This window comes from Colletotrichum graminicola (genome assembly GCF_000149035.1).
Source record: "Colletotrichum graminicola M1.001 genomic scaffold supercont1.1, whole genome shotgun sequence".
NCBI lineage: Eukaryota > Fungi > Ascomycota > Sordariomycetes > Glomerellales > Glomerellaceae > Colletotrichum > Colletotrichum graminicola.
The window spans coordinates 800,849-816,531 of NW_007361005.1; the positions used below are offsets into that span (position 1 = coordinate 800,849).

Sequence of the window (15,683 nt, forward strand, 5' to 3'; positions counted from 1 at the left end):
CGCGAGACGTTTTCCGTACCCGAGCAGGTTGCGGAGACTCGCGTTAACCTTGCCCAGTGATGACGGTAGCATAATTTGGTGATCTTATTATGCCATGGGTTTTGATGCCGGATATAGAAGCAGGAGTATCCGCCGCCGGGCGTGATGATGCAACGGGCGAGGGGTGAGCGTGACACTGGCCAGCTCAGAATGATTGACTGACGAGGCCCCTGGGGGGCCAGCCCAGGACAATTTCATAACTCTAAGAAGCTTCCCGGCTCAACCCTGGAAAGGCAGGCAGGGCGGCCCAGAGGGGGGAGAGAGGTCTGGAAAACTCATGGAAGGAATCCAAACACCTTGAATCGAATGAGGGACGGATGCTGAAACGAGCCCTACCATGCGCTGGCTGGTTGGGAAGGGCATGATAATGGGGTTGTTCACAGAACTGCTGCCCATGCTACTCGGCCCCCTGCTTTGCCGGGGAGAGAGAAGAGGGACAAGGGGGCCAGCTCTTGGCCAAAGGCAGTTGATTCTTGAGTGTGTATGTGAGTGTGTGAGAATGTGTGCGTGGGTATGTGCGCACGGCAGCTCCAGTCCTTGGCCTGACAGCCTCTCCACCAACCCCCCGGGCCGTCCTTGACGGGGGGGTGTATGCTCTGGGTAGGAAAACACCAGGGAGCCGCAGGTTGAACAGTTCTGCCCTTTTTGGAGGATACAGTGGGGTCGGTTGGGGGCAAACAGCAGGTTTTGGAAGACGAGAATGGCTAGTTGAGCGCTGGGAAGTCATGCCTCGGTTCTGGAGGGGGTATATCTGACACAGGGAGGGTATAGGAGAGCGACGAAAGAGAAATCGCCGCTCCGGTACATGATAGGACCAGTGAGGCGGTAAGGTTGTAACAGCCACTCGTCTTAGTGGGCAGATTGCCGAAGGGGTGTGCGAGCAAGGCACACGTACTGCTGGTGGAAAAGAAGCGCACCCAACAACCAAGACCGGCTGGCGTAACGTGAGTAGGACCCTTTCTCCCCTCCTTCGCCCTGATCTCCTTTGCCGCCGGTGGCAGTGATGACCTGCCCCCGTTCGAAATCCTGGTCGAAAAGCCTCGGGAGCGGCGCGGAAGGGTCAAGCAGTGGCCCCAGGAGGCAAAATACCCTGGCCAGCCCATCGATACGCCGTCCTCAGCACGGGGATTTGCGTCCCGAATGGCAGAATGGTCGCGTCAGTCGGCCTTCGCCTCCTCGACGGGACGTTCACATGTAGCAGGACGGTGGGCAGACGAGACTGCGAGACTGTACAGGACCCAGCGCCCACGCATCCGTCAATGGAACTGACCGAAATGAAGACGAGGTCGGTGCCACGGTTGAGGTTCGAACCCGGCAAATGCGGCGGCTGGTGATCCAGGCGGTCGGCACGCGCGTTGACAAGATGGGATGGATGAAGCATTGATGAGCTGACGGACGGGGACTAGTGAGCTTGTGGGGTAGCCGTCATGTTGCGTTGCGTGTGAGAATTACTAGGGCTTGGGGCGTGTGCGACTCAACGGCCAGGCCGCACGATGGTGCTGTCATCGAAACCATGGGATGATAGACGTCCACTCGAATCGACTAGCCATCTGTTCTGTTTGCAGAGAAGAATCGGGCGGGAGCCCACCCATGTGCACGTAACCATCTGGAGCCCAAGTTCCTTTCGTCTCGTCTCGAAGACTTGAAGGCATACCCAGATGGATGGATGCCCACACGAGCGCGCTGGCGTGCCGGCTCCCTCCCATACACCGCCCTACACCGGCAGCATGGGTCAATTGCTGACGGTGAGAGCCAGGTAGGTGTCGGGCGTACCTGTAGGTAAGCAGAAGCAAAAGACCCCAGCAGCCGGCCGAGTAGTTTACCTACCTCGTAGAGACAGGAGTGATCAAGGAAGAGAGGGGGAGGGGGCAACTGACGCTGAAGCAGGGGTCGGTCGGGTATCGCATGAAAGAAACGCGTTTCACGCGTACCTGGCAATTAAAAGATCAGTTATGCGATCCAGGAATCCCAGACAATCTTTCTAGAAGGAGTGGGACGGCTTTCTAGCGTCTGATCACCTTATTTCTTCGACGTTGTTGGGGGCCCCTCACGGAATTTGGAATCGAGGGAGGGGGATCCTTTGGAGTGGTATCCGAATGATTCGTAAAACACGAACCGAATGGTTGGGCGTTGTACAAGCAAATCCATCGACCTTTGTGGGCACGGGGACGTCGATCATACGCGAAAGAGGGTTCGGGGGGACGAAATGGGCGAGGGTGGTAACGATGCGGTGATTTGAAGACTGCAGGGCAGAAGCGCGACAGCCTGGGCGGAGAGGGCGGTGCAAAGGCAGAGAGAGGATGGCCAAGAATGCCGGGATCGACCCACGAAGGGGATATCATGTCACCGTCAGGGCGATATGGAGAGGATGATTGAGCGAGGGCAGAAATTGCGAATTTAGAGATGATTTGATGCCGAAGATGCAGGTACAAATTGGACCTGCAACCGGGACCGGACCATCTTTTGGCTAGGTACGCTAAGGTAAGGTACCGTAGTTCTTAGTCTTACTATACCTAGGTAGTGGATGATGTTGGTGGCAGCTTGTTGCAAGTCACTTTGCGCACGAACGTGGTTGAAAAGATACTTTTTGGAGTCTGGACCGATCATCTTTCACTCCGCCCCCATGCCCTGGGTACCTAAGATAGGTACATAGATGGTTAGGTTGATGGGCAGGCAAGTGAACCATGCATGTATGTCTTGGCCGCGCCTATCTTTCTTGTAGCCTCGGGAAAGGGAAGGTGTAACTCTAGTCCTGCGTAATACGGATACATTGTCGCGTACCTGCCTATGCGACCTTACGAGCGACCGCCTCGGCGGCCCACCTAGGTAGGTACTCGTATCTACCTATCCGTACGTATCTCAGGAGCTGGGTGTAGCGTCAAGCTGGGCTCAGGCAAGGCAGACTAGGTAGAGAAGCACACAGTTCGCATTGAGGGCCAAGCCTCAAGACTTGAAGCAAGGGCCGTCAAACATCATGAGAGGCAGAGGAGAGGGGGAGGGGCAGGCGCATACGATAGATACTTCGTACCTCATACCTTCCTAACCTATTCCAAAGAGAAGGAAGGGGCAGGCGCACAATGGTTTGACAGATGGAGCCTTGTCGCCGTTAAGGGAAAGCGTGGAAACACCGCTCAGGTCATGGCCCACTCCAGTTCCCACTCACGTGCTGGGCTACTTCCTTCCTTCCTCCTTCCCCCCCATCTCTCTCCTCTTCTTTGCCCGGCTGTGTATGTTCTTCGCGACAGCGTTGCATGTTGTCAGCCTGGTCCCCCCTTTTTTATTTGATATTATACCTGGCTTGACGTCCCAGTCTGACAGTCTGACGTGCGGTGCGTGCGGTGCACTGCAGTTTGGCTCTCCCCGAGGATCCGATGGCAGGGGTAGGGCGGGGCTGGAAAGAAGAGACGGAGAGTAGGTAGCCGACTATCCGTATGTCCGTCCGTTCTTGCCTTGGATCTATTCAATCATTTTCTCATGTAATGGAAATTTTCAAAGAAGTCACAAGCAAGCTCCTTCCCATCCATCCTTCACTGCGCCAAGAAAGGGCAGTCGGCCAAGGGAAGCATGGCACGTTGGATCCAGCTGAGTCGCCGTCTTGGGTTCGTCATCGTCCTAACCTTGGACACGGGCGGTTGCAGAGACATGATATGGGATGGAAACCTTTATCTTCCATTCCATCATCACCAAGGCCCGTCTCTTTAACTTTCACGTGCGCTCGTCGCTAGGACATGGATGTCATTGAATCTTGAATTAACAGCCGGGGCTTGCGTACTGCATTATTCGTTGCCTTCGTCGTGGTCGTCGTCGTCATTGGCAGCATCAGCATCAGCACTGGCACCTCTGCACCCGTTGTGGTGCTCCCGCATCAACTTTGATTGGTACTGGTAATAGCCTCGACTCTTTCATAACATGATTTCCAGAGCCAACAGGATCTCTCTATGCCCCCATGTGTGCGGCCACGCCGGCAGCAGCCTGCATCCGACCCCCTTACAGCATGCCTGGCTGACGTCTTGCATGCATCGCATGGCTTGCATCTCGGTAGCTCGGCCCAGCAGGGGAATTGGCGGGCAGGGTTGTGGCAGCAACTGACAGCAACACATCGCGCCTCTTGCATGGGTTGCTACGAACATGCCGCCGCTTTGTGTCGTATCCTCGGCATTGCCTTTCCACCACAAGGTTTACGTCCTAAGACACACGTCTCCGGGATCATCATGTTTGAGCAGTCTCGGGCGCTCGAACCAACCGTGAAGGGGTTTTTTTTCTTATATGAAAAAAAAAAAAAAATCCCATTCCGGATCGTCGGTCCATGCCGGATGACAGCTGACGATGTGCCTGTACATATATTCGAATTTCAAACCAGGAAGCCTAGTGATGCTGTCCTGGTCTCGGCCGAGACGCGCCCCCCCGGAACCCAGCTGGATAATTCGTGCTGCAGAGAAGGAGGAGGGGGGTGGCTCTCAAGATTGTCCTACTGTTTAGAACAGAAACCTGGCGAGTTTGGTGTGGCTTCTGACAAGCTTGGGGTTCCTTACATAGAAGCTTCCAAAGTTCCAGCAGGCTTCTACTAACCCCTACATAGTATATGTACGAGCCAAGCGGCAGCAGGGCCCGAAGCGAGTTTAGGAAGAAAAAGGGTGGACGGAAGCGACGGTTGTCCGAGACAAGGTGAAATGTTAAGCAGCCCGCCCAGGCATGAATGGAGAGGAGAGCTGTGCGAGACTCGGACACGGTAAACTAATTGACTTCGGAAGTGTGCCGTGTACCTAGGGGAGAGAGACGACCTAGGGTGCAAGGGTGGTGAGGGTTGCACTATGCGGGGTGTTGGAGACAAGGTAAAGAATTACAAAAAAACCCCTGGTCAGATTGCTGCCGAAGACATAGGATGGCGGCTTCTGCCGAGCGGGAGACCAAACTGCCAAGCGCGAGAAAGGTTATCAAGCTTTGAGCGGAGGCGATACATGCCCATGGAAGCTCACTATGGCTGGACTGGGGCGCAGGGTCACCGCCATCCCTCGTAAGGAATTCAGTCGTATGATGCTCGCTGTCTATGTGTAGGTACTCTATCCGTACCCAGCCACCCAGTCTCGAGTTTGTGGGGAGATGCAGCCAATGTTTACGCCTTTGGCAAGCCACAGAAAACCAGAGCCAGATCATAACACCCACCCCTGGCGGCTGAAGGTTAACCTGGCAAGTGGTGTCGCGAGTTGGAGCGTCTCCTGAGATCCGCGACAGTAACCCCCTGGAAAACGTTTGATTTACCCACAATCATTTGCTGCGCTTCGGGTCAAGCGATTGAAATGTGAGACGGCACCCGATCCTCGGATTAGCCCTCGTAAACCTGGAATCTAGAAGCGCAATCCCATAGTGCCGAGAGAAGGATATACTCGCTTCTATTTCACACGAGTTGGAACCCAGAGCCAAAAGGCAAAGCCCATATCCATTTCCAGGCTGCTGCTTCATCTCCACTGGCCAAGCACAATAGTTCGTCCCGACCTTGCTGTCGAGGCTGCTGCCCGATTGAGTATAGACATAGGTAAACTCCCGATAGACCGACGGGGATCGACCTAGATGTCATTTCGAGGTTTTCATGCGCCCGCCTGGCTGTGGCTCATTCCACGCGGTCCTGCTGGCTTGCAGCGTCGATAGTCTCTCGGGCGCCAATCAAGCCCCCCCGACCAAAAACATCCCCGCCTCGCCACACTTTGCTTTTTTTATTTCATCTTATGAACCAAAACCCTTGTCCGTCCAACGAGGACGTCAGGACCGGCCCCCATTCCCAGCGGCCTGGGCCAAAGAGACACCCAACACGGAGTCAATCGCCATTCTCAGCCGCATCCTTAAGCACATCCCGGCATTATATGTTAGGATGCCGCATCGCGATGACGTTTTGTTCCGTGACCACAATCTCAGCAACACATGTTACACTACGAAAAGCCCCCCCCCCCCCCCCCCCCCCCGAGGGAAACGGAGAAACAAGTTCCTTATCCCATGCCAATATTGCAATCACGCTGCCTTGATATTGAAAACGACGCGTTTGTTACGTATGATGCTCACGCCAACGTACCCCAGGCCCCAATATTTCGCAAGACTTCGTCCGACCTAGCCGGTTCAGATCGATCCCAGGGGCCATTTCTATCACATCTGTGCCGAGCATCTTCCGCTCTCGGAGCAGAGGACAGGTCATGCAAAAAGATAAAAAAAAAAAAAAAAAACACACAAGGGGAAGGAGGGAGGAGGATCTTTTGTTAAACTCGCCCCCGGCGCATTGATGCATGAAATCTCCAAATTTGCCCGGGCCATCTACCCGCTGAATCAGCGATTAGACTGCCCACCATCTTCAACGGCCTTCCCGCCGCCTTGCCCTTTGCAGTTGACGCCATCCATACATAGAAAAAGCATCGACGCGACAAAATCCCCAACGGTCGGTTGGGCCCGTCGCCCACGGCACACAGCCTGGTATCACCACCCACCACCACCACCACCACCACCACCACCGCAAGACGCACTAAATCGACCGAGATAACGTAGCCAATGCGGCACCTGCCTACCTAGTTACCTAGAATGAACGACATCAGCCCCCCCTCCCCACCGCCGGATGTTGAGTTATGATAACCACTCTTTACGCATGATGCAGTTCCCTTCCTTGTTGATTACCGTAGCTCCGCGCCGACATGATGAGCCCACAGGATACTCCTTTCTGGTCATCACATTTCGACTTCTCGGCAGCCGCCGTACCTGCATTGAAGCCGCCGCATGCACCCAAAAAAAAAAAAAAAAGCAGGGTCCCTTCCTTGCATAGCCTGGGCTCTATCTACCAGATGAGCAGCTGCATGGAGGGGGGAGCCTTAGGGAGAACCTTGGGAGGGGAAGGTTGACGGGGGTTTCTAATTCATGGTACACCGCGCCGTAGCCGTGACGGGATACCGTTCCCAACTCAGTGAGCCGTATATGACGGGGTGCCATATGGGGACGCAGTTGTTGTGAGAACCATACCTGTGGGATATTCTTTTTTTTCTTTTTCTTTTTTTCCTTCCCTTTCCCGATCTTCTCTAGCCCTGGCCTTGCCCCTTTTGGGCTTGTCCCTGTCTTTCCTTGCCCCGCCCCACCGGGTACCCCGAGAGACCCTGGCCCAAGAGAGAAGGAGAGACGACGGCGGAGTCGGAACAATGGCCGGCAGGAACAGACGGCGCGGACGGTATGGCTCTGAGAGCAATTCGCAGAGAGAGAAAAGACGTAAACTCTAACCCCCCTCCCCCCCCATCATCTTCATACTTTGCCGTTTTTTTGTCCGTGACGCGTCTCTGTTCTCATGCGGCGGCTCACATACGGCGCGTTTTCTGTCCAAACCGATCATGGTTCATCCCTACGACGTGACGGGGTCAAATGTCACTCTGATGACGGGCCATGGACCATGGGTTGGTCGCAGAAGGTGGGAGTTCCTCTTTTCTTGATTTAAAATACTTGGGTACAGAGGACAAAAAAAAAGTACAGTCGGCTTCGCGGCCCGGGCTTTGCCAAGAAAAAAATCAAAAAAACCGTCAACGCCTATTGCCTAATCACACAAGAGGTCATGGCCCCTCTCCCCTCCATTCCCCTCTCTCCCCCCTCGTGAGCACGTTCTATGGGAAACGTTTCTATTCACCGTCCCCTCCACCCTCCATCGGCCCCCCCGCCCGCCTCCCTTAAAAAGTAACAGTTACAATGCATTAAGTTTTCTCAATGATTCGAATCCTCCCCGTCTTTGCCCATTTTGTGTTTCAGTATGTGTCGTGTCGGCCATCCCGACGTCGCAAAGTCCAATGCCCTACGAACAGGAAGTACCCAATTTCTGGCGAGCACGCAAGTGGCCGTTTTAGGCAAAGTTGTCGGTACGGTCGACCCAAATGTCCTCGAGCTCGGCGAAGCTGTGGAAGTGCACAGGACGGTGCTGGTCGCTGTAAAAGGGCAGCGGAGTGTCGAGCTTGACGTGAATCGACTTCTTTTCCATGCCGGCAAAGGCCGATCCCATGAAGCTGTAGTTCCACATGTTGTTCTCGGGCACGAGGAAGAAGCCGCGGAAGCGCGGGCTGAGGAGCAGCTTGCGCTTCTCACCCATGACCGTTGTGAAACCCTGTGGCTGGTCGCTCTGTGTATCCTTGTTCTCAGCACCCCACTTGTAGCCCTGCGGCGTCAGGCCCCAGGCAGACAGGGAGACGCTACCGGGCGTGAAGGCGACGTTGACCGTCACCGTGTTGTGCTTGTCCCATTCCTGGTGCGCATCGAGGAGACGTGCGTGCTCCGTCACGTCCGCGGCGGACATGTACGGCAACTCTGAGCCCGAGGCCGTGTGGATGACGCCGAGCGGCTCCATGTCCTCGAGGAACTCGTGTTGCGGCAGCTGCTGCGGGAGTTGCACGTTGCGAAGACCGCCAATCTGAGGGATCATGACGATGCACTTGATCTCCTTGACCTGGTCGTTGTCGGGCGCCGAAGAGCCGTACAGGTAGCCGGCGACCTGGACACGGAGGTCCGAGATGGTGATGAAGCGCTTGAGGATGTTGTTGGGCATTACGTACGTCACGTCGTCGAGGTCGTTGTCAACGGACGAGACGTAGATGTTGTTGGCCTTGGTGCGGAGGTTCGACGTGGCGATGGCACGCGTGCGCCATTCCGTCTTGGACGCGAACGTCTGCTGCTCAAACTGTGACGTCGTCGTGACAATGATCTCCTCCCCGTGTATGTTTTGCGTCTTTGTCGTCACTGCCGTCAACTGCTGTTGCTCTTGCTGTTGCTTTTCGATCTCTGCTGCCTGCTGGCGTTGCATCGAAGGCGCAGAAATCTCCATACCCAGGATGATATCTCGGACTTCACTGCTCGTCAGACTGGACACGTTGACGTTGTTCTTCTTGCCGTAGTCATTCAGGATGAGGTCACGCAGTTGCGTTTCGACCTTGATCCAGTCCTCGTCGGACAGCGTAGGCCAGATGTGGTGGTCCTGGGTGATGACCGTCTTGTCCGGGCGGAGAATGAGCTTCGTCTTGTCCGGGTTGACGTGCAGAGCACGCAGAATCAAGATCAGACGCGAGAAGGCCGTGTACGACGAGATGCTCTTGAGCCATTCGTCGTAGAGATTGAAGAGCACCATCTGCGGCTCGGTGGCACGCAGGATCATGTCACCGAGCTTCTCGACTTTCATGGCAGCCTGGAAGGGTAGCTGCAGCTCAGAGGCTCTGATGGAAATGTTGGGGAAGTCAAGCAGATGGACCTCCAAAGGATCCAGCAGACCCTTGCGGGTAACGATGAGCTGCTTCGGCTGCTCTTCCACGGGCAGAGACCGGATAAGTGCCGCCACTTCTTCGGCCGTCTTCCACTTCGCCAACTGCCCAAGACGCTTCTGACCAGCCCAGACGCTGGTGTGAATAATCTTCAAGAACAACTGACCGGTCTTGGGGTTGAAGATGAAGATGGCTCCGTTGATAGGCTTGGTGGTCAGGTTGCCCTCAAAGGTCTTGTGGATAGTCACACGGTAGACGTTGGTGTCATCAATGAACAGCTGCGTCTGGTTGCTGAAGAGCTCAGAGTAGTTCTGAGAGTTCAGGAACTCCTGGTTGCTCTCAGAGGCGTAAAGCTGCAGACCCTTGCGGATACGCTCTCTCAAGACATACAACGCAGGATTGGCCTTCATAATCTTGGCCATGGCCTGCTGGATGAGGACTTTGAGACCGGGGAAGTACATGCCGTATGCGGAGTACAGGTTGTACGCCAGATCGATACCGATCATGAGACCAGTTGCCGAGGGATAGATACTGGCACTGTCGGTGGTGTAGTCGAGGTACTTCGCACGGGTGTATCTCTCGATGTCGTGAGAATCGTAATCACCATATCTCAACTGGACATCAACCCAGAACTTGTTTGTCGTGGTGGGCTCGATGACATCCTTGGTGTCGAACAACAGGGAGGGTCGAGTGACGTTCCACTTGTGGCTGGCGAAGAGCAGAATGTCGGCACAAGAACTGTTCATCTTGTACGACTTTCTGGGATGGATCGTCTCCTTCTGAACCGTCTCGATACCCAGAGACTCAAGCTCCTGGTCAAAGACCTGACACAAGTCCATCACCACGGACTCGTGGATCTTTTGCCACAAATGCGCACGGAAGATCTGGATAAGCGAGATCTTCAGCGTAGGAATCTTGCCGTGCAAGAAGATACCGGTAAGATCCAGCTGGACTTGGAAACCAACGTAAACGTTGGCTCTGTTGATCGTAGGAGACCACCAGAGGGTGAAGCGACGGTTCGGAATCTGGTTGAGACCGGATCGCTGGGCGTTGGTCAACTTCTTGAATTTCATCGATTCCCTAGCCAAAAGCTGTTAGCACACGTTCATGAGAGTAAGAAATGCCACTACTTACTCGAATCCTGACGCTCGCTCCCAGAACAAGCCCTCCCAGGACGGAAATCCAGTTGCCTTGAAAAGTGTATGCTCAAGGATGGTTTCAACACCACCCAACGCCTGGATGACATCAGTGCGGTACGCGTTCAGATTCCAAAGTTTTCCGTCGTGTCTCTGACTAGTCCACCAGAACGGGTTATTCTTCATGAGCTGGTAGATCTTAAACTCGGCTCGGGCGCGGAAGCCCTTGTCGAAACTCAGGGTGCTTCTGTCCTTCTGGAAGAGGGTGTTGATACGCGGTAGACCACGATCCCAGCTGTCCTCCAAGTCCTCCAGAGTCAGACGGCGGTTTTGCTGGTTCGCTTCCATACGCTTCTGAGAGTACTCTGTCCAGACTCGCTGAGAGTCAATGAACTCGGCCTCCCAGGGGATGATGTATCGGAAAATGTTGGGGATGAGCGTCTCCTCGTCATGCGTCATACCGGCGCGGTAGTGAGTAACACCGGTATCTGTCTGCTTCGACCACCGCTTGTCACTAGCGGGGATCAAGATGTGAGAACCGGAAATCATGCCTAGACCTCCCAATTCCTTGGGGGTGTAGAACACAGCCGGGGGGAAACGAGACGGCATCTTCGAGTTTAGTCCGATCTTGACTCTTGTCTGAATCTTCGTCTCACATTTGACAATCGTGTCAAGCAGACTGACAGTTGACACTGCCGCCTCGCGGTAGTATGTAAAGAGCGCAATCAGAGCAGTGTTCCACTTGTTGGCGATCTTGGTAAATGTCGTGGATCCAGACGACATGAGAATCTGGCGGATGCGGTTGTTGAACTTTTGGATGTCCTCCTCCGTAACCTGAAGGAACGCGTGAGCTGTCCTTTCTTTGCTGGTATTATCTACCAAAGACCAGACACTGTCCTTGACAGAGAAGTCATCATTCTGATTTCTGCACTTGGGCAAGATGCGGACCTCGAAACCGCACATGGAGAACAAGAGGTTGGGGTTGTCGCGGCTGTAGACACTGGCAAAGCTGTCGTCCCATTCGATGGTGGTGACGGAACGGGGCAATCTGTTCTTGAGATCCCAGAAGACTGCCCTGCCCAGGTTGACATCGTGTCTCATGAGACGCATGCGAGAGTCACGAGGCCAGCACTTTTTGCTCTTGTATCCGATAACATTTTCAAAGTTGGGATCAGGCTGCTCCGTAAGGAATCGCTGGATGAGATCTCGCGACTCGTCCGCGGTGAAGCGCAAAAAGACCCAGATCTTGTCAATGTAGCGAGTGTACAGACGGATGGGATGCCTCGTCTCGGTCTCCTTGTCTCGAAACTGAAGGAAGTCATTGGGGCTCTGAGGGGGACCCGCAATCTCGCTGGCTCGCTGAGGGCCAAGGAGAAGGAGATCGAGGACGAGGCCGTAGTATTGGAAGACGAAGGCGGAGAACTGCAGGCCACGAATCATACCATAGCTGTTGACATGATTCATGTCCTTGTATGTCAACTGGACGTTGTTCTTCGCAGTGATGTAATCCGCAAGGTTGTGATCCATGATCAATCGGAGGAGGGAGTTGAGAAGCGTCAACTCAATTTTCTCGTAAACCTTGGATAGTTCCGTTTCGATCATAACATTGCATTCTCCGTTCTCGGTTTCCCAAACCTTGTCGAGATTGTTAATTCCCTGTGCCCACTTGTATGTCAAAAGCGGCGGGACTTCAGAGTCTGAGGGCTTGATCCACGCAGGGAAGAGGTGACGCTGGTCGGCTTGATACCAGAGGTATTGATCGAGATAGGCATCGCTAATCTTCTCAATAGGCTCGATATCGTAAACAGGGTTGATGGTGCTGTAGTTGTCGTTCATGTCGATACCCACTTCCTTGAAGGCACGCTGCGTGAGCAAGAAGCGCTTGATACGCTCCAGCGTAGTACCAGGGCTGTCGTATGCTTGTTCAATCAAAGCTAGCTCTTCGCGCTGGCTCTGGTTGAGGCGGCCCTTGACAGAGTATGCCTCTCGCAAGCGCTCCAATGCAAGAATGAGAATCTTGGTGTCGTGCTTGTAAGATACCGAGGGGAAAGGAATGGGAGAAAACTTGCGCGACTCCAGCCAGTGGACGGTGGTCGTGTAAATCGCCACGGCCTCCTCGGACGAGACGTAAGGGCCGTCCTTCATGTGGTTGTGCTGCCTCTCCTGCTCGGCCTTCAACCAGAGGCGAGTCAGACGACCGACGTTCTTCTTCGCAACCGTCTTATCGACAGTGGCACCACGGCGGATACGCTCACGATTGTAGTGAGCCACCGAAATCCACCAGTCAGCCTTAGCCTTGACGTAACGCAGAATGATGTTCTCGATGGGTGCGGGAAGGCCAGGAACCTTCCAGGGGATGTTACTCTTCCAACATCTCCACGCCTCGGACAGGTGCTGGAGAACAGTGTTGACTTTGTTTTGCTTGATGCCCTCAGGCATCATGTCCATCAGGTCAGCCATGACAGACGCACGCAGTTCAAGGTCGAAATGTGACTCCACGCGCTGCTTTGTGACGGTCTTGGCCACGCCCTTGCTGTGGCGACCCTCGAATTGACGGGACAGAAGGTTACCGAGCCATCTCTCGAGCAGAGGGATAATACCTCGCATGAAGAAAAGCCAGACTCGCCACGCGGGGGCCCAGAAACCGCAACCGGGACCCTTGCCGACAGGCGCCGAGTTGAAGCGGTAGTAGATCAAGTGCTTCAAATCCTTGCAGGAACGGATTTGGTGCATGAGCTTGTATTTGTAACGGTACATACCGGTAAGCTGTCCGACATGGTTGAAGGCGTACAGAATACCGTCGGCAAGCTGGAATGCGTCAATGTTGCCAAGTCGGTACTGAACCTGGGCATCCACGATCAACTTTGTCAAGCGCAGAATTTCACGCATGAGATGGAAAGCGTTTCCGAAACGCGATTTCTTTCGCTCCTTGGTAGTCAAGGTCTTGACAGGCTTGAGGTTGAAGTTGTAATCGAGGTGAAGGTAGGTAAGGTTCTTGCGGTGGATAAGAAGGTTAAGCATATTGAATCCTTGCCTGCAAACCTGAAGACCTGCTTCTACCCAGTCGATTTCAGTCTGCTGAAAGAACTTTGTTTGCTTGAGGTTGCGCATCAGATTCTGGCTTTGCTGCGACTTGGGCTTCTTCTTGTGAAGTTCGTTCAAGACGTAGTTCTTGAGAAGTTTCTGGTAAGAAACGCGAACCTTGACTGGCGGCTTGTCTGAAGGAGGGTGCTCGAGGTACCACTGTTTGATGAGAGGGACATCCTGTGCTCGCACCATGCGGCCTGATCGACGGTTGAACGGGAACGGAGCCCACCACAGCTCGATGGCTGATGCGGTGTCCTCGTTTGTCAGGTCCTCGTCCGCCAAGAAGGGCTCGAACCCGGCAGGAAGCTCCAAAGCCTCGTCTTCCGGCTCTTCATTGCTGCCAGGGCCGAACAGCTCGTCCTCGTGACTCACTGTAAGGTTCCTTGGCGCAACCGCACGCGAAGAGATGGGGTGGATTCTCCTGTCGAAATGGAACGCAGGGAGATCTGGGTTGTCTGACCTCTCGAACACGACCTGGGGATGCGAGTGCCACGCGAGGTGGACGCTTCGAGGGAGTGAGTTGTAGAGATATGGGTATGCGACGCGGAACTCGGTCCGAATGGGGTTTCGGAAGATGATTCGATCGATGGCGTTGAACTCTCCAAAGTCCTCGTCGTTCGGGTCAATGTCCTTGTAGAGAGGCTCGAACCTAGGTCCACCGGGCAGGGCGACATTCAGGGCCTTTCCGGTCAGGAAACTCTTGAGGTCGAAAAGGTAGAAATAGTTCTTGTCCACGACATCGGAAATAAGAGGTCGACTCAATCTGAAGAGAGTGGCCATTTGCTGAAGGTTGAGGTTCCATGAGCGGTAGCTCTCGCCATTCACATGGGGGGTATCGATGAGTGGCCTGTGGTCGTAGAACCAGTCGTACACAGCAGCATCCTCTTCCTCGTTGAGCTCCATCTGAATGGGTTCCAGGGGTTCAACGTCTTCGATGTTCTCGGACCATGACAGAGGGGGCTCCTCGTCATCGAAAGGAGGAAATCGCATGCGCTTGAACAGGCGCCTGTCGGCCTTTTCTTTCCTCATGAAAGTCCACATCATCGCCCACTGCGCAAAAAAGACGGGCTCAATGACTCTGGGAATCTCGTTGACCAGCGTCAAACAACCGTTAACATGGTACAGGACCTTGACCTTTCGGTCCGACTCCCATGGCATGGGCATGTTCTCGAGAAGCTTCATGACGGCGTGAGGCATGAACTTCAACGCGCCCAAGTAGCTGCGCTTGTCGCTCGTGTATTTCTTTTGCGACACATCGCCGATATCCTTGACGATCTTACGCAAATGCTCTGGTGGCATATCAGCCTTCTGTGTTTCGACAAAACCACCCTTGCGCTTCTCGCCGAACCGGTTACGCTGGTTGCGAAGCCATTCCCTTTTCTTTTGAGCGAACTTGGCGATCTGGGGATCGGTCGGGGGGCGATACCCCGGCGGCGGGGGAGCTGGTGCAGCTGGCGGCGGAGGGAGGGACGATGATGGGGGAGGAGGCGGCGGCGGCGGGGGACCCCATCCAGGGGGAGGAGGTGGTGGAAAGGACATATCGACTCGGTGGTGGTGGTGGCCTCGTCTCGCGTGCGTGCGTGGGAAGTCGTCAAAATCGACGAGTCGCAGGCGCGACCTTCAAGACGCGACAGTCGTGATTGAAGGCGCAGTGCAATTCCGGTAGATGTTCGATCTCGGCCTGAAACTGGGTGCGTATAGAAATATGATAAACTGGCCTTGCAGAATTCCACAGCAACGACCGAAGTCGGGATGTTGGTGTTGTTGGTATTAGGCGATGTTTGATGAGTTCATCGACAACAAACGTCGCCGCGCCATCGAAATTTTTGGGTATGCAGCTCTCTGTCCTGGAAGGAAGGAGGTCGACTCACGCTAAGCCGCTTCGGGATGGACTCGGTCACGTGGGGGCGCGAGCTTCGAAGACGGTGCTTGAGAAAGTCCGGCAGGTGGAGGGGTGTGGCTGATGACTGGATGGCTGAGTCAGTCAATCACCGTCACTCGCCACAAATGGAGGGCCTTTCAGCTTTTCTGGTGGAGTGGACTCACTGCATCTTGCCACACAAGCACCCATCAGTGCCGTCTAACCCCGCTGCCACCTGTGACCGGATTTGCCAGCTGTCGTTCGCTAAGGGCCAAATTCATCCCCCACCAAATTGAAATTTCTTGA

At 54.5% G+C, this 15,683-nt stretch overlaps 1 protein-coding gene across 1 annotated transcript; it reads right to left on the reverse strand.

Moving 5' to 3' along the window:
- Positions 1 to 7,891: 7,891 nt before the first annotated feature.
- GLRG_00218 (PROCN domain-containing protein) lies at positions 7,892 to 15,055 on the reverse strand (the record flags this gene model as incomplete). The annotated part of the gene is made up of 2 exons (XM_008090903.1): positions 7,892 to 10,373; positions 10,428 to 15,055. The coding sequence occupies 2 exons, from the start codon at positions 15,053 to 15,055 to the stop codon at positions 7,892 to 7,894; spliced, it is 7,110 nt and encodes a 2,369-aa protein (XP_008089094.1).
- Positions 15,056 to 15,683: the final 628 nt, after the last annotated feature.